Genomic DNA, 23008 nt, shown 5'->3' on the forward strand with positions numbered 1-23008 from the left:
CAAATAAAGTTGTTAATTCTCTTTCACTCCATTATACTTAGTAACATTTTAGCTACTATTTCTTCAAAGCAAACTTAATTTTATAGAAAAGCTTAAAATAAAAATGTCTTAATATTCAATTCTGACTTTAAGTACCACAGTAAGTAACAATTTTAATAAATCGCCAGCTGAAAAATGAGTTTAGCTGATTAGTTTCAGTAAAGCTACCTTTTTTAAGTATTGTAGGTACACACTTATGTAATTTTTGATAAGCATAATTTCATTAAAACTCTGCTTTCAGACACTGTCTTATAAATATTTATAGGAAATAATGAACTATCATGTTTACTATGAAAGCCTTAGCAAAACTTTAAAAAAAATGGGTTATAATATAGATAGTTTTTTTTGCCATATATCACAATTTATCCTGTTCACTGCTGTCAGTTGAATAAATCTCAGTAGCAACAGTAGAAAGCATTATCTTTGTGGCTAAGAAGGTCTGCTTCTGTTCCCACCTGTGACAGGCTGAATCGATGCACAACGTCACCAAGGCATGAGGCAGCTGGAATAGAAAGTGTTTTACACACTAATTTGAACACTTCAGAAGTAGTCACCGGTTCCCATGACAAAACTGACTGGCCAGATCCTTTGCTAATTTATGCTGCAACTGCAAAGTGCTGTGGCTATGTCAAGGTGCAGAGCCTAACCCAGCCCTCCGCTCTGAAGACATTCTTAAATGTAACAGCACAAGCTCCAAGCAAAGCTGCTGTGAACACGGACTCCACCAACAGACCTCTCGTTTGCCTGGCTTTATGAATGGCTTTCATACCCCATTATTTGTCCACAGTTTTTCTGGATTCTGTCTGTTCTGCGTCCGTTCAACGTGGAGCACTGACTGGGGAGAGTGGGAGGGTTTCGGGGGAGTTGGTGAGAGCTGTGCTTCAGGAAGGGGAAAACCTTGAGGTGGGGCAAGAAGGGAGAGATGACAGGCTATCTACACGCATCCCCAGCAAGGCACTGCTGCAAAGAGCACAAGGGAAAGGAGAGATGCAGTACATAAGCACCTTCACCCCGACGTGATAAACAGAGCTGTGTGTCAGACTGCTGCCATTACTTTGTTTCTGATGGTTAGTCAGATAAAACTCTGGCAAAAAGCAATCCTTTCCTTCTGACTCTCCTGCCCCTGCCCTTTGAATTAGGGCCAGGACTGGCAGCAGTACAGGTGCTGGGTTAGGATGCTTGCAAATGTTTCCCACTCACTGCCTCACTGGAGAACAGGACTGTGCCAATCTATTTCTCATAGGTAACGAGTGAAAATATTTGCACAATGTCATGCCAATTTAATTCTCACCCTGCAACATTAATGCAAAATCTATTGCTGGGGGGGATATGTTCTTTTAAAATATTTTACATATATTCAATCCATTCCATACCTAAGGGACCCAGTAGAGAACCTGACTGAAATCCACTGCGTAGACTAGAAAAGGGAGAAATGGACTGTTAGCAGCAAACATCTGCCCTTTTGGATGCTAATTCTTGAAGTACAATAAGACCTAAATGCAGTTTGTAGTTCTTGATACCACATTAAAAGAGAGCTTATAATTCAGTGTCCTGAAGACATAGGCATGTAGACCTAACTTAGACATTTAGAATAGCTGAATATGTGATCCTATGTACGTATAAAGGACCAACTGCAGTACATGTACATCCACGCTTACATCTCTACTTTCAGTGGGCCACATGCAACTGAATCTTGCCAACAGTAACTTCTTAGCCCTGAAGTAGTCCCACCAGTTACCCCAGCTTAATGGGGTTAAGTCCTGCTGAATGCCAGTAAGGAGAATGCACACCATTTATCTAGTACCTGCTGTGTTTATGAAGCATTTCTCTCTGGAGCTGTCATCTACCAAACCTTTAACTTTTATTAAAAAAAGGATCAGAAGTCTGTGCTTTCCTTTTCAAATGTGGCCAGCCCAGACCTTTTATGACACACACCAGTAATCAGAGCTCTTGTCCAGACAGTTTTAGTCTCAGGTTCTTAGCCTGAAGGAGTTCAAATCTGCATTTTCTGCATTATCAGTGAGCATCACAACCAGTGAGAATATACAATAGTCTAGGTAAGGGCACCTCCACCCCTGTTTTAATAGCTGGACCACTATCAGCAAACAATACAAAATGAATGGGAGTAGAAGAAAGCAAAAAAGGAGTATGATTTTTGCCTACTTGTGGAATTTGACAGGATCTTGGCACACCTAGGTTCTTACCCTAGCCCCTGTGATTTTTTTTTAAACGCTGTTTTACAAATTTTGTATGAAATGACTGTTGGATAAAAAAATTAATACAGAATAGATACTGGGCTCGGAGCAGAAATCATAGCACAATCCTTTTCCCTTCTCCTATGTTTCTGAATGCAGATAGCATTGTGCGTTAGGATTTTGTGTTGAACTCTCTACTCTTGCCATCTCTTACTTGATCAACACCTATGGGAACTTACATAAACGTAAACCCACTGCAGTTTAGGCAAGTGCTGGGTGGCCAAATGCTCTGAAGACAACAGTTTTAAGACATGCATGCAACATAAAACTACAGCTACCTAGGAACTTGCAGGCCAAAAAAATGAAATGTCCCATCAGTTAAATGTCTCCACTGTCAGATAGTCACTAAGCAGAGGAGTTGTAGAAAGCCAACTTGGACTTAGTCACTTGAAATTCTACATCCAGTTTCAGGTGCCTTTAATCCTTTTTTTTGATCTGGTCATAACTCTGTAATTGCAAGATGTTGAATAGCCAAAGTGAGACCTGAATAAACAGAATACCACAGCAACTCTGATAATAATTTTCCTTTTTATAAACCCGATTACTTAATTTTAAAAGCAGTTCGGGGTAACAGCAGATCATTTTTTAATATCTTATTGTACCTATTAGAAACTCGATGCACTATCCAGGCCATATCTTATACTTGAATAATCAGTCAGCTCACAATCCAAAAATCTTCTCCTTTCCCAAAAAAGCCTGAAAACATGTCAGATCAGAACTGTGGTACTGGCCTGTGCCATCTTTCATGATCAGCTCTGCAAAGCCTCAAAACCAATTTATGTCCTGCAACACGTAAAATGTAAGAACACTACTAGTTTCTACAGGACTGCAGTTCTGCACCGTGAAATCATTATGCCAGTGTGCCTACCTTAGTTCAGTACAATACATATTTTAAAATGCATTATACCATACTTGTAGCACTACCGTATCTAATAACAGTAACATCTCTCTGCCCTTCTTTGATTAATGTTCCTGAAGGCTTTGAAGATGAAAAGCATTAAGCAATTTCAAAGAATTATTAATCTTGACAAACAGTAAACATTTTTCTTTAAACTGTTTTATTTTGTACAGTACGCCAATTCTGGGAAACATAATGCTAAGCATTTACTGACTTTGGATTCATAATAGCCTGAAGGTGTGATTATGTCCTTCCTGCATTCCTCAATGAACTGTGCCATTTCCTTATATTTTATTCTGCAACATTTATTAGCATAAGAAAAGAACAGTCCCCAACTGTATGGCATAGTGCAGTACCCAGGTTTAAAGAAAAGTAATTTTTTCCTGATCAGTTCTACTGAAAACTCAGTAATTCAAGTATGTGTGTTTCTTTTGCTAAGAGCTAAAATTATTGCAGGTATGGTTAAGGAGAGGCATAGATATATTTGTAGCATAAGGATAAAGACATTTAAATTTAGCTGTAAGCAAGGTATTGTAACAAAATAAGATGGAAGTGGTATTTCCCACAGAATGTTTAAGATGAGTTTAATATTCTAATGCCAATGGTACTTTAACCCTATTTTAATTACATTCCTGGCCCATGCAATTTGGTGGCTTCCTCTATGTAAAAAAAAGTAAGCCTGTGATTTGAGAGCAATTATAACCAGACTACATACAGTTGGTTTTTTTATGTTCCTCTGTGACAGAGGAATTCCTCTATGAAATCAAGTATTTCTTCAACAGGTCATTAAAGGCCATATTCTGTAACAAAGACTTGACAAGCATTCAAATGTTAACAGGCTGATGTCCTAAATTACATCAAACAGGTGAAGAGCATCTACAACTAGATGCACAGTTTAAGACCCTCTAAAAGAATAATAAATATCTTTGAGGCTGTTAAGTGCTTAATGTCTAGCTTGTCTCTCAAACAAACCAAACCTGATTATAAATAATTTTGCTAAGCGGGAATGTAGAAGGTCCTATTATCCAGCTACAATTAAAAAAAAAAAAAAAAAAAAAAAATCACAAAGGGGGCTGGTTTTAATGTGTGCACTCTATCATGATTACAAGAGTTTAGTGCTTACAAAGGTAAATTCAAACTAACAAATAAATTTCATCCAGGATACAATCATGATGCAGCCTGGGTGTATAGACTGGGGTAACTGCCAAACAGGAATCAAAAAAAATTACTTATCTCAATTTATTCTAATTTAGAAAGTTGGGAGATCAAAGCACATTAGATTATAAGAAGTTCCTATTGATACTGTAAGTATCATCACTTTTAATTTCTTTTACCTTTCTTTGTCTTTAACTGCTTGTTCAGCCATTAATTTTCTTAATTCCTCCAGGCGTTGTAGATCTTTCTCTTCCTGTTCTTGCCACTTGAGCTGTTTCTCAGCCCAGTACTTTTTCACCTAGAGTTTGAACAAATACAGTAAACAAAATAACAATCATTCACAAGCCAAGGTAGTGAGAACAAATAAAGAAAGAAAAGTATTAACTTAAAGAAAATCCAATTTTGATCTTTTTAGAATAAAATTTGTATTTTAGAAAGTATATCTTAGCTTAAACAGCTGGATCCACACCAGCCAAGTTCATTTTGGCTGAGGTGGAGACCCTGCTGAGGAACAGGAAGAACATGTGAGTGGTCTTCATGTAAGTATGAAGTTTTTCCAAAGCTGAGTGAGAAAGAAAGGCCTCAAGCAAGATGGTGAAACCTGAGCAGGGAAGCTTATTAGGAAAGATGAGGGGTTTTGGATCCAAAACAAGGAATTGGGATTTAAAGTAAATATTGCTGAAGTGAAACTCTGAATTCTTCATTTGAATAAATTCTGCAGGATTCTGTTCCTAAACCAGGGCAGTTCTTCAAAGACAACTGGTGGAATTTGCAGCAAGGTTTTAATTCCCACCTTGGCAAGACATACACTACAAATCATAGAATTATTTAGCTTGGAAAAGACCCTTAAAATCATAGAGTCAAATCATAAACCTAACACTGCCATGTCCACCACTAAACCACGTCCCTAAGCACCACATCGACACATCTTTTAAATACCTCCAGGGATGGTGACTCAACCACGTCCCTGGGCAGCCTGTTCCAATGCTTCACAACCCTTTCAGTGAAGAAATTTTTCCTAATATCCAATGTAAACCTCCCCTGGTGCAACTTGAGGCCATCTCCTCTCACCCTATCACTTGTTACTTGGGAAAAGAGATGGCCCCCCACCTGGCTACAAACTCCTTTCAGGCAGTTGTAGAGAGCTATAAGGTCTCCCCTCAGCCTCCTTTTCTCTAGGCTAAACCACCCCAGCTCCCTCCGCCGCTCCTCGTAAGACTTGTGCTTTAGACCCTTCACCAGCCTTGTTGCCCTTCTCTGGACGCGCTCCAGCAACTCACTGTCTTTCTTGTAAGCGAGGGGCCCAAAACTGAACACAGTACTCGAGGTGCAGCCTCACCAGTGCTGAGTGCAGGGGAACAAGCCTTTCCCTAGTCCTGCTGGCCACACTATTTCTGATACAGGCCAGGATGCCGTTGGCCACCTTGGCCACCTGAGCACCCTGCTGGCTCATATTCAGCCAGCTCTCGACCAATACCTTAACGCTACCTTAAGAAGAAAACTGCTGCAGTGGTACACTTCCCGAAGTTTTGAATGATGACTGGAGCTAGCCTCACAAGCCACCAACCAGCCTGGAAAGCTGAGAGAGCAGGTTTTCTTAGACACAGGAACAAGAATCACCTTCTCATCTTTGAAGTGCTGACTTCAGAATGTTTTTTTTAATACACTTTTAAAGAACACCTGAATCACACTGAAATTCAGGAGCATGACTCCAACACTGCATTCCTAAGCTAGCGTTAGGTGAGTCCGTCCAGGCACTGGTCACGAATGCTGAAGCCACTACAACACAGGTTATGTAGGGATCTCAGGAGGTCATCTAATCCACACAGTATGATCAGGAGCAATAAAAGCATTCCCAACTAGGTAAGACATCCCTGAAATACAAATGTATTTTCTTTGCTTCTGAGATAACTATTACTATTAGTTTTCACCAAGTCCCAACTGCCATAGTTGGATTGCCAGCAGTACTGCTCCTAATAAGCTATCAGTAAGGTATAAAGTATAATATCTATAATATGGTACGAGGTCAGCAGTGACTGCAGTACAGACAACTCTGTAGCCCTTTTATTTTTCAGCTACATTTACAAGAAGCTGTTGCCTGTCACTTTCACAGAGATAAGCCTCTCTCACTTCAGACAGCTGGCAGGGGGACAGAACTTCAAATTCCTCTCCTGTAACAGAAAAAAGCCATTCTGCTTGCAGAGCAAAATGCAGGGAACATCCTCCTGTAAATCTTGCTCCACAATCCAACAGCAGCACAGCAACATTTCCCAATGATGCTGCATGCAAATGAGGGCCCATGGCTAACATCAAGCAAGGCTTTCAGGAACCAGTGACCACAGGCCATATTAAAGCTGATGACGGCACGCAGCAACTTTCACGAACGCCAAGAAACCATCCTCTGGGGAACAGAAAGCACAGAGTGCCATGAACAGCATGGCCGAATGAGCACCACATCCCAAATTTATTGCCACTGACCAAGAGGGCTCCTCCACCCCTCCTGTGACACATCAGCTCAGTGCGCAGCAGCAGTCGAAAGGCAAATTAAACGTGTCTAGTGTCAGGACTTGGTACAAAAAGAATAGGAAAACACAGAAAATATGTTTATAGTCCCACATGCAGTTCTGATCCCTCCCTCTCCGAAAAGAGCCTTTTCATATGGAAAGAGAAGAGAAACAGTAATGATCAGAGGTTCATTGTGTTCATAGGAGTTTTCATACAGGCACTGAAGGAACAGGATGGGGCTATTCAGATGGAGAAGTGACAATTTATGGGGGATTTGATAAGAAGCCTACAAATTCACGAGTGTCACGAAAAGGCTGGATGGAGATCGATTCCTCCTCTCCAACATGAGAACTAGGAAGCTTCAGCTGACACTAGCAAGAGCCAGATTTGGAACAAAGAGAAGAGACGGCTCTCCACGCAGTGGGTGGAAGGCTGGTGGAGCTCCTTGCTGATGGATGCAGGAAGTTCACACGTGTTTCAGGAAAGACTGGGCAACTGCCCAAAGAGAGAGCCCCTGGGGAGGGGTTACTAAATTGACAAACCACATCAACATCAGGGAACAGCTGGAGACAGGGGAAGGAGCCAGGAGGGAGGATGGGAGATTACTGTGTGCGTTTCCTCTATTGTTACAGCCACTGCTGGAGTCAAGAGGCAGGGCTGGGTGGGCTACCAGCCGGTGCCAGGGCAGCCCTTCTCCCCACTGCCCGTGGGACCTCAGCTGCTTACTGCAAAACTCAGTGCTAGGGCTAACTTCAGCTTGTAGCTTGGTGAAAACCATGCATTCTTTGGAAGACTAACAGCAACACAAAATGTATGCAAATGACGACTGTTAATACAGAATAGAAAAAAACAAAGAGAGGGAGAAGACACATAAAATCACAACTAAGATTTTTTTAATAAGCACTAATAAACAAATTATATATTAGGACAAAAAGCCCTTTAGTTTACATAATTTCCGCAACTAATTTTCAGGAAGGTTCAGACATCTGGAGATAGGAACCTGTGTATGAACATAAGTTCAAAGACAGAGAAATGTTTTCAGGGCACTACGCTCCTTATTATGTTAATAATATAAAACAGTTCAACCTATGTAAGATGATTGGATATGATCATAATTCCTCAACTCAGTCTATGAAAGGTATCAATTATGCTTATTGGCAACATGATGCTCCAGCCATTTCTTGTATCCTTTTGCCTGTGGAAAACTGCAGCACACCTCAGTATAAGACCTCCACATTTCCTGATCTTTCAGCCTCTTGCCCTTACTGAAGCTAAGCTGACCTATCCTGCCTGTTCCAGTTATTAATACATAATAATAACAACAACAACACACAATAACACAACCCATATTCCATGCCATCTCCAACAGGTATCGTATATTCTGTTTTCTGCATTATACTAAGTATTCTGCTATCCCAACAAGAAGAGCTAGGATGGCATGGTAGATCTACAAGGGTTAGCGCTCTTGCAATTTCTCTTTGTTGTACTTCTCACTCTTTCGTTTCCACTTTTTTTTTTTCTTCCATTCCACATGCAGGTACCAGAAGAGAAAGACAAGCTGGGACACAGAAATAATGACATACCCTGATGTACTTCCAAATCAGAAACCAAAGGAATAGCCAGAGAATGGCATGGTGCTTCATACCACCTGAGGGCTGACTGAGAAACCCCTTAATTTCTTAGACCTAACAGACTTCTTGGCAATTGCTATGACAAATAGAAAGAGAAAAGCTACAAAATTCACTAAAAATTATTGCTTCCAGCAAAACAAAGATAGTGTTTACCTTGAAAAGCAAGACTGAGTTTTTGAAAAGACTGTTTATGATGACAGAAGCATATAACAATGCTGTCACTTGTAATTCATTGACAAAACAGCATTATGTTTCTAAAATTTAAAATACAGCTGGGAAAACAGAGAATAGAAGCTTTAGAAAAAATATGTAAAAACCTAAGAAAATCTTAAGAATTTTAATAATCTAAGAAAATGTTAATTATAAAATTACTTATAAAAGCAACTGAAATTATAGGTCAATAATCTGTTGATTTTACAATTAAATGCATAAAGTTCCTGTGAAGGTCTGGGACCTTATCCTACCTCCCAAAACATAGGTAATTTCTTACAATGAAATTTACTTATGGAATCATCTCACATAGGAAAAGCTTCATAAAATGGCAATAAAAATAACTTCTGTATCACCCACTGAACTGTATCGAATTTAAGCCTCTTTTGGAGATTTCAGTTGAAATGGCAGTCAAAATACCATTCTCTTTATGTGATTGTGCAGAAAAACCTTTTAACTATCATGATTCAGAACAAAACAGGTCTTCCAAACATTGTTTATATTTCAGAATTCCCAACCTATAAGCCAATCATTTCTTTATATAGGCCATTTTTTACACATGAAGGACATGAAAATAAGGATTACAGTTATAACCGTATTTCTTAGAATGCTTTTATTTAATATTGTTTGGAATACTTATATTTATGAAACTAAACTCTCTCTTCTGCAATTATTATCTTTCTGTATTCCACATTGCCTGAAGGCTTTGTCATAAACTCTAACTGGGGACAAGTTTCTGAAATTCCATATTTAAATATACAGGGAAAAAACTGATCGGCAGTCCAATAGAGCAAATGTAGCACTGGTATTTAAGATTTAATGTCATTTTACCTATTCTCAGGTTTGAAGAACTTGACATACCCTGCCTAGGTTACAAACTAGGTAGAGTATGGGCATTTATTTTACATATTATTCTTGCTGCCACAGAACATTCACCAGAAAAGCAGCTGCAGTATAAGGTTAGCAGCCCTTTTTAAAGTTCTGAGATGTAATATACTCAAATGAAACATATGACCATTGACCCTAAACAGCTGCTATTCCATCTGTGCATAGGCAGAGGACTGTTCTATGTAGACATTACACATAGGCCAGAGAAAAGCAGAAAGTTTGCACAATCAAAATATTTACACATAAAATGAACATTGCTGGTGGTTAGGTCAACACAGCCTCACCCAGCCTCTTCCTTCCTTGTGGTTTCAGAGCCACCTGCCACTACAATCACAGTGTGAGTAAAGACAAATAAGCAGAACAAGCTGTAACAAAAAGAAAAGCAGCAGCAAAGTTTCTCATAACCTAAGCAGCAAACTGTCATTAAATATGGGCTGCCCCTCTCTCTCTACCTCTGTTTCCAGTGCTGGTGGAGAAACCACAAAATCTCACAATCACACGCTCCAACTAGAACAACTTACAGATTATCCATACCAGTCAAAATTTCATCACGTCTCACCCTTAAAACTCTTACATAGAAGTTGAGTGCAGACACCAAATGTAGAAGTTCTGCCTTGATTTGTTATTTTATAACTTTAAATCCAGCATGTAAGAACAGTAACAACATATCAACCAAGAACAAATACCAGGAAACTTATGTCAGCGTGAAAAAAACCCCAGCCCACAAAACCCCCAACCCCCCCCCCAAACATAAAGTTTTGTAACACAATGCACATACATATAATCTTGAAAAATTCCTGTGTCTTTTTATAGAGATTTATGTCTGAAAAGTTCACCAACAATATAAGCCAATTAACCCAGTAAACATTTGCTCCCCATAAGTTACACAGAAATGGGGCAGATAAAGACAAGAAGGCAAAATCTAATGAGAAAACATGTTAACATATATAAAGATTTTGTTTTCTTCCTTTTTTTGCACAAGCTTTCTGTAGTGTGATACATACTGATGTCACTAAAGCCTTCACATGCATCATGAAAATACTCTATTTGGAACAGTTTAGCTTTGTATTCTTAACTCTGCTTCTAACTGGCATACAAGCACAGCTTTTAGTGCTTTTAGAGCGCTTTTAGATCGCAGCTTCTTGCAAACATATTAGCATGAGTAGTTCCATAAGAGTAAAAGAGACTATTTACTTATCAGCATTTGAAAGACAAAGCAGTAAGAATCTATGACGTTTTCTGACTTATTTTTTCCAGGAATAATTATGCAGTCTTAACAAATACGCCACAGGTGAGTTGGACTCTAAGCACACCAGATTTCAGTGTAACGAATAATCAGAAAAAGAGATAGAGTTCTAATAAAACAATCTCCTGGACTTTCGCCATATCATTTAAATAAAAAGGTCAAGACAAATACATACATGACAGCTTGATTTTCCAAAAGCATTACATTCACTATACTGGATTTCTGATTTTCTATTAAGTTGAAGTTTAGACTTAGGCATCAAAGTTATTTCCCAAGTAGTCACCACATCAGTACTTAGAACAATGTAACATGGAATTCTGATATCGTGAAACAGTTAATATTACCATTGTGCTTCAGGCCCACTTTTAAGGTCCTTGTGCTGCAAAGTGCAGTGCGCTATCCTGCAGACAATATACTGTAAGGCTCATTTGCTGCATTGCAGCATACTTAACTGCAGCATTGGAACCTTTCATAGTCTTTGCCACACTGCTAAAAAGCACAAATTTGTAAGAGTTAGAAATTCAGTAGGGCCTCTGCACTGATGTTTTTGTGACAAAGACAGTCACATACACTTATTTATGTATGCTTTTTTTTTTTTAAACATAATGAAGTAACATAACTGCTGTGTAAGAGAAGGCAGCTTTAAAGCTAAAATGGACAGTAACAAAACTCAACTAACTATTCGCTCATCTCTATACTAATACTTAATACTTTACAAGAATACAAGGTAGTGAGATCAGTTAAAGATTTTAAAGGCAATTGTACACATGAACATATGCAAAAACGTATAAAAGTTTCTCATACTTTCTCTTTCTCCTGAGCTCTACGAATCATTTCCTGTTCTTTCTGTAGCCTTTCTTTCTCATCTTCCTTTTCTTTTCTTCTGGCAGCTACAGCAGCTTCTAGTTTAGCAGCCTCTTCCTGCTGTGCTCTCCACTGTAGAACCTGGAAGAAACAGTTGAAAAGGTAGTCCTGCACCAGACTTGTGTAATACTGTGATCCTGCCAAACAGACTGGGAAGGAAACCCATGTAATCCATTTACAAGATAAGATTATAATCTTATCAGCAACACATAACCATTTAGTAAGCACCACCTTTCCGCACATTCACGTGTAATTCGCAATGGACTGGCATAATATGCAATAAAATCACATATGAAAAGATTTTCGGCAAAATTGCCAAAAACACCTCAGTAACATCAGATCTTAAATTCCCCTTCACTGCTTAGACTTTCAATAACATGTACATTTCTTAATGAACCTATGAACAAATGGAGACTGATGCTAACAGACCAGAGTCCGCTCGAATCCTTCAACTCGGGTATTTCTGTAACAGCACTTTGCTTCCAACCAGGACTCTGTGGAAACCAACGGACTCCAGTGACAGAGACTTCACCTTTTGTCAGCTTTCAAACTGTGCAAAATTAGTCTAGGATCCCTGCCACCCGTTCAAAAGTTATGACCAGTGCCTATAATGGTCTTGTATACCCGACATCCCGCTCTTCTGTGGGAAGAGAGACATCGGCTGCAGATCAGCTGCCTGGCAGCTTTCCGGACCGCTGGCTAAGTGGGTGCAGAAGCAGGACAGAACCAGCTCCACCGCAGCTCTCCTTACAGGGCCTGCCACACTTCGTAACAAAAAGTGCCAGGGACGGGATAGATCACTTCGCCCAACATGCCAAGAATCCATTCTTGGCATATTCCTGACACACTGTATTGATTAAACAAGACAACACGTCTTCAGTAACTGGCAATGGGTAGGGACTTATTTTCAGTGTTCTCAAGCACACTGTTCTCAGTCAGCGTGGATCCCCAATTTACGTTGGTGTTGTCAAGAGCAGTTGCATGCTCATCTGTTTCATGCTGGTTTCAATAGGATTAACGATGTCTCCTTTTTGTTGGCTTGCCAGGTCTTTTTGCAATAGATTTGTCAAGTGCTAATAAAACTCTGTATTCCTCACAGGAACAAGCATTTCAGCCATTTTTCATCTGGTTTTCTACACTACAGTTAGTAATTTAATACTAAGAATTAAAGTATTTCAATATACATTTTTTCCACCTTTACTGCATTTCACTAGCTATGTGCACAGACTATTAATTCTTCTGTTCTGTGCTTGTGAAAGATTTTTGTTCAGAAATCCAGTGCTCCCCATGGTCTGAGGTTCTCAGCGAGTTGCATCTGAGTGATGCCGTGTTTGCCCTGCTTCTTTGCTTAAATAACAATTATATTTTGTTCTTTGTAAAGTGTCCCAATAGACTAAACACTGCTGTGACTTTTCATGTAGTGCAGGCAAAGTAATAACATGAAAATAACATAAAATTTTACAGTGGTTGTAAAATTAAACTCTCTCTTTATTAAAACATTTAAAGATAGCTTGTTAAAAAGATACTCTGCCTGTAATGAATGCCACAGATTAACCAACAGTTACTTTTGTCTCCTGCAACCTGAGTCTATCTTTAAAAGTTCAATGCAGTTTGCTACCATACCCAAGCATAAGCATTAACTGGTGTGCTTTCATGTTTTAATAAAAACTGAGTTTTAGGGTTCTTCGAGCAACTTTCATTTACGCTGTTATTCTCTCAGAGTACATACAACTTCTCCCAGCTTCAACTCCATCCTTAAAGTTAAGAATTATGATTTAGCTGAGCATTAAACTCTTTAACCTCTTTTCTTCCATTTTTGTAACTAAATCTCAGTGGAGGCCTGTTCATAATGGTGTTTCACCTTCTGAAATCTCCTTTCTAGGAGGAAAAAAAAAAAAAGCTAGGAAACAGCCACCTTCACGAATTAGATGTTTTACAGGAAAAGAGCAAAGGCCCGAGTCAAAAATTATCCTTGCGACTAGGAAAATGTAGGCAGCTAGGAGAAAAAAGGCACAAGATCTTGAAAACCCAAGCCACTCAACTTCCCTCCCTCTCCCCCTTACTTGAAAAACTCTACTAATTATTTTATGGGGCAGTGGGATGGAAACAGGGATAAGTTTGTACATGCCAGCAAGTATTAATGGCACTGAATGAGTGTCAAAAAATGTAGTGGGATGGTTTGCAAGGAGGGAACATAAACGTGTGCACATGGAAACTGCAGGTGGGCATGGATACTTGAAAATATGCAAGAAGGATCAATTAGGATACATACACGCAAGCTGCACTTGTCCATATGTATTTGAGTGTGCAGTAATGTAATGGCAGACAGCATAGAAACAGCTATTTTTCTTTTAGCTATTCTTACAAAATTATTTCAGACTGGAATTCAATCTTGTACACTATAGAAAGAAAAATTTAAAATGTTATGCAGTGTTCCTTAGCACAGATGTTACTCTTCATATGTGACTTTTCTCCTCAGAATTTTGAAAATGTTCCCTTAACAGGATCTCATGTATACGATGATGATGGTAATAATAATTCATAGAGCTTCTTTGGCAGTGGTAAAACTATCCTTTCATTCCTAAAAAGAAAAAAGCACAACCTCTCCCCCCTCCCCCCAAATCCTTTAACCTGCCAGTCATAGGTATGTTAAGTTTCTATAAGAACTGGGGAGAACATTGAGCCCTTGTGGGACACTCAGAACACTTGTTCTCCCCCCACCCCCCAATTTTCCATTAATTAGAAGTGACATATTAACATAAATAACCCTGAGACATAAGTACAGTAATATAAATAGCTCTAAGCATCTGCATTAAATAATTTAATTTTTTTCAGAAAAGAAAACTAAATATGACTGGTCCCACTTGAATACATACTGCATATGAATCACTTACCTTAATTTCCTCAAAACAGGTTATTAAAAGAAGTACGGGGCAAAAGTTTTTGCTAAGTAGTAGGTTTCCCCTCCAGTAATATCATGCCTTTGGTCATCCCAAATTCATCCCAAGAATGTTGCAAATAATTTCCAAATTTTTACTTAATGACTTGATTAATCAAGACTGCCATATCACAGCATAAATACCTTGAGCCCCCTTACCCCGGCTGTGGGAGATCCATATTAAATTCTTTATTCTGTAAAAAGGAATATGAAACCATGTTTATGGTTAAAATTATTCCAGGTTGCAGAAAACAGAATCAGAGCAGTTGAGGTTGGAAGGGACCTCTCAAGACTAAGACCACCGCCCCTGCTCAAGCAGGGTCAGCTACAGGTGGTTGGTTACCTAGGACCATGTTGAATTACAGTTTAAATGTCTCCAAAGGGTGGAGGCTGCACAACCTCTCTGGCCAACATGTTCTAGTGTTCATCCACCCTCTCAGTAGAAAATTGATGGATGGAATGGAATTTCAAGTGTTTCAGTTTGTGCCCGTTGCTTCTTGGCCTGTCACTAGGCACCTCTAAAAGCTCCAGCTCCATCCTCTTTGCACCCTCCCTTCAGGTATTTATCTACATTGACAAGATCCCCCTGATCCTCCTCTTCTCCAGGCTGAACAGTCCCAACTCTATCAGCCTTTCCTCACAGGAGACATGCTCCAGACCCTTCATCTTAATGGTCCTTCACTGGACTAGCTCCACTAAGAAAGAAATAATGAAACACTTTTTGAGGCAGGGACCCATATCCAGCTGTCCTCAAAATTAAAAAGAATATCCTCATTTCTAGACTAGCTTGAACCAGGGTCTTCTCACTCCCTGACACTGTAGCTGTTCCACTTGAAAACCACCAAGAAGCAGAAAAGCGTCTCTCTTCCAGTGTCCAGACATCCACTTGGGAATGTCTTCTCTGCTGTTTATTTGATGTCAAAGAATTACTCTGGTGTAGAGAGGAACACATTTTCCTATAGTTCAGTCCTCACATCATTCTCCCATATCAGTTCCCATACTCGGTTCTGGGACTTCAGTCTTTCTCTCCTATCATCTGAGATCTTATTTCCGTAACTTTCTTCATAAGTTAAAAACATCAAGTCGACAAGCAGATGCTCTAAGATTTAAGCAAGTTCCAAGAAAAAGAACCAGGCATTTGGCTATGGATTTAGGCGTAACAGAAATGCATTTTTTTGAGGAATATGCAAAGCAAGGATTCTTGTGATGTAGGGGCACTTCAGCGTAGGGGCACTACCAAAAAGGCAGGAAAGAAGCAGGTGAGAGGATCTAACAAGCTTTCTTGGGAGAGTTGTCTGAACTCTCCCAAGTTCTGCAAAGAGCCACTGAAGTAGTGAGAACAGCCAACTATAAGGACCAAGATGTATTCAAGACCTTTATTGCAGGGTTTTCTACAGTTCTAACACTGATAACAAATGCAGCACTAGATGGGGTCTGAACAGCTTGCTGAGCTTGGCAAGAATGAAAATGGATAAATGAGGACTTAAAGAAAAAATAGCTACATAGCAGAGGTTTATTAGATGGATACTACAGAGGAAGCCAGCAGGTTTGGGCCTGTCTCATGCGGAGGGAATGACAAATTGATTGGTTCTAAGCCATACAAGAGTAAGAATACCATCAAGTGGGCAAAGAAATCCATAGCAGCTCTGCTTGCTAAAACAAGAAAGTTCCAAGGGAAGTGTCAGCAGAACGTGTATCACTCTTAATGAAAACAGTCAATTACAATTTCAAACCATCCATCGAAACAGAAACATGGAACAACAATAAAAACAGAACAAGGATGACATGAGAAGACCATACTAGCAGCTAAGAGACTTCTAGAGGGAAGGTGTCAATTTTCATAAGGCCCTATTTTCTGGAGCTTAGCTGTAATACCTGATTGAAACCTTCCCCCCCCACACTGTGAAACTTGTAACACAAGGTCTTTGTCTAAACAGAAATTTTTATTTAGCAATTTTGACAGCAGTCTGCTCATACATTTTAGCAGTTTAAGAATCTAAAATAAAATGCTAAATTGTTTCTGTTACCCTTCACCTGCTACACTAATAAACTTAAAAAGGAATGTTTTGAAAATGAATGTGGAAGAACATGCAATCATTTCTACCTCACTTGTGAAACAGACTGAAGCAAAAACATACATCAAGCTTTAAAATCTAACAACAAACAAAAAATGAATGAAATCTGCTAAAAGTCTACTCAGATTGGAGCTAGAATAAACTGCAGAAGCATTCAAAGGAACTTTAAACTTCTCTAATAACATCATTGAGATTTCTGAACTGGAATGAGGTTACAGTCAAACTATGTAACAAAAAAATTGCTTTTTTTTTTTAAGTTTGTATTTTCATATATCCTGCTTCACACTCCTTTCAAACTTTCTTCAATAATTAGATATATGCCATTGTAAGTGGGCTCATGACATGATGCAGCTTCAGTTTCCTCCAAGTCTGAGAACTCTCTTGATCTTCTACTGGTCTTCTCCAGATATTACTTTACCTATTATCCAGGGATCTTTTTCAGTTGTTTGATTGCAGCCATAAGTGAGCACGGCGAGTCCATTAAATTGGTATCAATAAAAGCTGCAGGGAATTGATACTTCAGGGGAACTACTGACTGGAAATGAATGTTGAGAACAGAATTGGCCCAGCAGAGAGTCTCTCAAAATGATAACTGATTGAAGGAAAGCAAACAATAAAGCAGTAAGCAGAAACAGATAATAATCTAGTCTAAAATCACCTCAAGCCTCATTATTCATTCGTTTTGATTAGCAGTTGTTTGCATTTCATATGCTACACTCCAGTCTCATGACAAGACAATCACTTTCCCTAGTTATTTTCACATAGCTCTTCTGTTAAAGCCTTTTGACTCAAGTCAGAAACAAATACTGGGGCACAACCTAGGTTTTCAACAGGTTTCAGACAAACAAGTGAGCATTACCAAGCATCAAATATATAACTCCACTGAGCTGACAAAACATTAATCATGCAGTAAGTTTCCCCAGACAAAACTGATATGCCAATAATTCAGTGCATATCTCCACTACCTTCTACAATGCTATCTACACTGCCCTAAATCACTACTAAACACACCTATTTACTCAGTGGGTAGAATCTGCTTTCCATTTTTATCTAGTTAGGTTTTTTTAATGCATGAGCCCATTGCCAATCAAGAAAATGGGTAGTAACAATGACAGAAGGAAGGGAAGTTTCATTGTATTATGCTTTCCCACAATGCCCATTTATTCTTTTGCGTATGCAGCATATGAAGTTAGTCTACATCATCCCAGGCCCTCCCACGTTTATCTAATCCATGCCTTTTAATTAAGGCAAAAGAAGAGTCACTTCCTTTAAAAAATGAATCCTAACTGCAACAAAAAAGGAAAAACTGGTAAAAAAAAAGAAAAGAACTGTTTGCAAAATATTTATAAAATGGGATTCAGTAGGTTGACATTTTGCCATGTCTTCCTCACATGAAGAGTTAAAGTGATATAGGATAAAATGTTCATAACAGAGCTGAACTAAAGTGGTTTATTATGTAAGAAATACCAAAAATTAGGAATTAAACAGCTGATTCAAGTGTCAATATATTTCACTTTTTAAACCACATTCAAACATTAACACATCTCTCTGCTAGAGAGTAGTTCTAGTCCCACAGCCTCAACTTATTTAGTGAGCCAGCCTGCCTACAAAGGGGAACTTCTCATGGGAGTACCATCCACAGAAGATGGCAGGGACCAGAATGAAAAGATTCCCAAACCAGTCCCCTGTCCATATTGTCACAGGTTCAAAAATTAGGAGCTAGACTATCTTAACTCATGATAACGAAGGATAGAGTAGACTACCTCTTAAGGAAACCCAGCCTGCATCTGTATACCTTGCAAACTACACTTTACTGGGAGTTTGTACAACACATGGCACTGCAGGACCCCAACCCTATCTGAGAGCCTCTGGGCACTGCTGCAGAACAAATAACAACAACAAAGGGCAGGCAGTGAAATGGAGCATAATTGTTGAGGAATCTCTGTGGTATGCATTTCCACATTTTAATATTTTGCTGTTTAAAAGTGACTACCTGATGCTGAATTTCCACCATTCCTACAATTTAAGCTTTTCAAGAAAACCCACTGTATTCATCATGTTTTTCCTCCAGAGGTAGTACTGTGTAGATCTGAAGACCAAAAAAAAAAATCCCAAACAATAATTCTGATTCACTAAGGCAGTAATCTGGGACAAAAATGCGGGGGGTTGGGGGGGGTGGGGTGGGGGTGGAAGGGAAGTGTTCTTGATTGCATTCTTTCATTCCTATGAGTGCAAAATCAGAAGGGTAGACTTTACTGTTTCAATAGTAAATGTTCCATTTAAATATTTAAAAAATCCTAGTAGTTAAACTAATATTGAAAATACACTAAAAACTGGATCCCCTATTGCCTGTTTCACAAAGAAGCTTACATTTTAGCAGTATATGCACTGCCAACATTAAGTTCTGAAAGTTTTTAATTACAACCCGCATTTCAAGCACATTTCACAGTTCATGTATTACTAGAGGAGCTATTGCCAAGTGAGTTACAAAATTGCTGTGCTGAACAGAATGCATACATACTGATTTTCAGTTCATTATTTCAATATTGCATATTACAATAAAGTACATTACAAGCTAATTAAAGTAATAAATTAGTTCTTTCACTCTAACATCTGAATAGTAATGATGTATTTACCATGTACTTAATGCTACAGATACATCTCTTTTAATGACAAAACAATTTTTAAGATACTTTCCTTGGGAATTCCCATTAAATTAGCACATGGCAACACAGCACCATGTAAGGTTTTCTCTTTAAGCAACACTGACTTACATTATAAACACATCTTGAAGCTGCCTAGGGTGACACAAGACAGTTGGCATCAAGCTCCTTCTAGCAGCTAAGCCGCATAGCTACGTAAATAGGAACACAGGACAACTGACTGGCATAGAGAGGGTCTGCATGGTAAAGGTCACACGAGGAGTAAAACTAGCCTTTGAAAACTGAGGCAAAAATAGACTACAAACCAAAAGGACATAAAATGACTGGGAGGAAAAGTGTCACAAAATGACTACACAGAGCTCCAGATCAGTATTCTCGCAGGCTACACTGTGCTACACGGATATGATAAGCTGCTAGAATTCTAATTCTAAGCACAAATTCCCAGTAATCGTGTGATAAAGTCAGTACTGTTTGTCATAACTAAAGGCATAAAAAGAAAATCCTCGGATATCCCCACCCTGATTCTCTCTAGCTCACTCTTTCAACCTCATAAAATGACCCAATCCCAATACACTTTCAGAATCTCCCAGAGCTTTATTAATCTCTGAAACATTTCTGCACACCTTATTTTTATTATGGTTTGCAGTTCTTCTTCCTTCTTCAAACTGTTCACAACTGATTCTAAGAATGCTTGGGAAAAAAAAACATTTTAGAGGGTCTCTTCAAGAAAAATAACTTCACAAAAGAAGTAGCACAAAGTTTGAATGAGTAAGGTGAGGAAGTATGCAACAGAATACTATTCCAGCACTGGTGAAAGAACCAGCATTTTCATGGTGGCATCACCATGCAACTGAAAGCAATAGCAGCTGCAGCAATCAGGGTTGCACAGTCAGAAATTTTGAAGTGTGATTACAAGATTACTAGAGATTCAGATAGTATTTAAAGGAATTAAATATAAAAAAATTCATAAGCATACAACAAGGAATCATAGAATGCATCCAGATATATTTGTCCCACAGTTCTCCCTGGTGGTTCTGCAAAGTGGGTAGGAAATCCTAACAAGAAACAGCCATGAAGTGTTATTTCGTGTTTCACAGTTGGGACAGCACAGACTACCTGAGGTTAGTGTTATATTGCATGTCATCTGTGCCAAAAATTGGTATAAGTAGCAACAAAATTCCTATTGTGTGGCACAGCTCCATGTTAGGCTACTGAAGGTACCCTTGAAAACAGAGAACAAGTTCAGCAGCTTTTCTTGTCCAGATAGAGCCCAAGTAGTCATTCAGAACCATGAAATAAGCTCTGGAAAGGATGAGTGCCAAATTACATGGGAAGCCGCATCTGTTCCCTTTCCATGGGATTATTCAGGCTAGAGTCCTCTAGGTCATCTAAGGCTTTCCTACAGCTACTTACACTGTGCTCATATGAAGCTCAAAAGAAAGAGGAAGCTTGGAATCAACAGAGTCCAAAAGCATAGCAAGAAATGTCCACAGTTCAGATAACCAGACTGATCTACTTCTGTTGCTAGGACTAGCTCCTCTCCTTTCTTACCCTTCTTCCCAACTTCACTGCATCATCGTCATCTTCTCTGCCCAGCTTTTCTGCCCTGTTTCTTGCTGAATATGCAATTGAGTTATGCCATTTATGGTATGTCAGAGATACCTCTTCATTTTTTCCAGATAGAAGCCACAAGGCGCAGAGGGGGAAAAAGTTCCTCTTAATTGCAAGTTTGGATTCAAACTACGTCAACCATAACATTTTTCCTTCACATTTTTAAGATAAGGACTGCAGCCTCAGAACAAGTTGGTGACCTAAGGAATTCTGTTTACAGAGAAAAGGCTGCTTTAGAACTATTCATTTCTAGTGTGTCCTGAAAAACAAAATTAAGCAAAACAGATGTAAAAGGTGATTAAGTGATAAAATGTTATGGGCTAAAGGAATTACAACATTGCAACATCAGGTCTTCAGTAAGGATATTCTTCTCAGTTCAGTTCCTAATGGACACATCATCCAATCAATGAAGATGATTTAATAAATTTGGCAAGCTTCTTATTTCCCCACACAAGAGAAGGTCATTACTTTTTATCTACTATAGAACTGGACAAAGAGCACAGTCAAACTGAGATCACTAGAAGATTAACATGGAAAACTCATTAAAAGGTGACTTTCATTACCAGCAGTGTAGCCTCTTTGCTTGCATTACAGCTTAGTCGTTAATACTTCAGATAAAAGTAATGCTTGCTGATCTATGTCTCTTGCCTGAGCAACTCCCTTCCATTCTAAGGTGGAAAAAAATGAAAGATTTTTAAGAAAAGGGGGAAGGAAATGTAGAGGAAAATAAAAAATTAAAGACCTAGTCTCCCATAGAAGAACAAGGATTCACCCAGATAATTTCTATTAAGGTTAACAGAAGTTAAGCACATAAATTCCACTTGGGTTAATAGGATAATAAATTCCTTAGACTTAAATATTTTATAAATGGAACAGGACAATAGAAGTCTGTGTTACAAAACTAAACCAATATGTTAAGTCACTAATTATACAGAAATGTCTATTCAATGACTATTAAAGAGTAGTGCATTTCATTTAAAAAAAAGTCTTTTTAAATTTACTTGCATTCACCTACAATTTCTCATTACAAACCCTATTTCAACTACTCAAACTTTTAAGACTTTCTGCTAGGGACTAGGAAGAAGGAAATTAGTGCACGTTGTAAAACATTTGCATCTCCAGGACAGAATTGCTACAGCTTTTCCCAGACAAACATGTGAGCCTCCACAGTATTTGCACACCAACCCTGAAGCTCGCAGGAAGCAATGGCTGGATACACTCTTTATAAATGGTTTGGGCATGCAGGAAAACGATGAAATTTAGGAAACACTGAACCTACTGGTAACATATGCCAATGTGCAGTAGTTTCAACAGCTCTCAGACATGCAGAACTCGCAGCACAGGTACTGGAGAGTAGATTAATGCTTGCACAGTAGGCATCTCATGGATTTCTAGATTTCCAGTTAATGACTTGTTTGCCAAGACTTTGGAAGTCAGGCAAGTCTTGCCCCCAAAAAGCTGACATCTCTAAGGAACTTAGGATGTATAGTAGACCTGCTACTGATGGGAAATTGTATCAACTGAAAATAAAACAAAAAAACCCAACTCACACTAATCAAATCCACCACACATTGAAATATAAAATATTGTTGTTCTTGGAAATAAAATATGAACAGAAAGTGTATGCATATATTCCTAAATAGAAAGATAATGAGACGGGTGCCTCAGGGTGTGAATATTAGAGTTTATAAAAGGGAAAAATTAAAATGTATATTAAGAACAGTTGCCTGGAATCTAAAATACTAAGGGGCAGGGGTGAGTTTGTCAAAACAATGTGAAAAAGCCATCATTTTTTAAATTTAGAAAGTTCTTTTTTCTAAGCATCACACATATTGTTTTCCTTTTCTTGTTTGTCAGTAACCTTATGAACTGACATGAATGTTTAAAATAGCAAATGTGTCAATTATTAGTTCACTGTGGAAGGAAGTTCAGATTTACAAGGGGGCCTCCATATTAAATATCATGATCAAGTGGAAATATTACCAAGAATCATTGCTGTTTACATGTTTTGGTTCATATGCTGGTGGTAG

General features: G+C 38.7%; 1 protein-coding gene across 4 annotated transcripts in view; it reads right to left on the reverse strand.

Annotated features, from left to right (window-relative positions):
• The window catches only part of CCDC148 (coiled-coil domain containing 148), an 85510-nt gene that overhangs the window by 12011 nt on the left and 50491 nt on the right, over nucleotides 1–23008 (reverse strand). For all 4 annotated transcript variants that reach the window (XR_007507572.1, XR_007507574.1, XM_049813397.1 and 1 more), the window contains 2 exons: nucleotides 11632–11772; nucleotides 4527–4645 (listed from right to left, as the gene is read on the reverse strand). Coding sequence is in view for 2 of the 4 variants with exons in the window: in XM_049813397.1 (XP_049669354.1) it covers nucleotides 4527–4645; nucleotides 11632–11772 (260 nt within the window). In the remaining 2 variants the exon portion in view is untranslated. The remainder of the gene's footprint in view (nucleotides 1–4526; nucleotides 4646–11631; nucleotides 11773–23008) is intronic.

Source organism: Accipiter gentilis, chromosome 1 (assembly GCF_929443795.1).
Source record: "Accipiter gentilis chromosome 1, bAccGen1.1, whole genome shotgun sequence".
Classification (NCBI taxonomy): Eukaryota; Metazoa; Chordata; class Aves; order Accipitriformes; family Accipitridae; genus Astur; species Astur gentilis.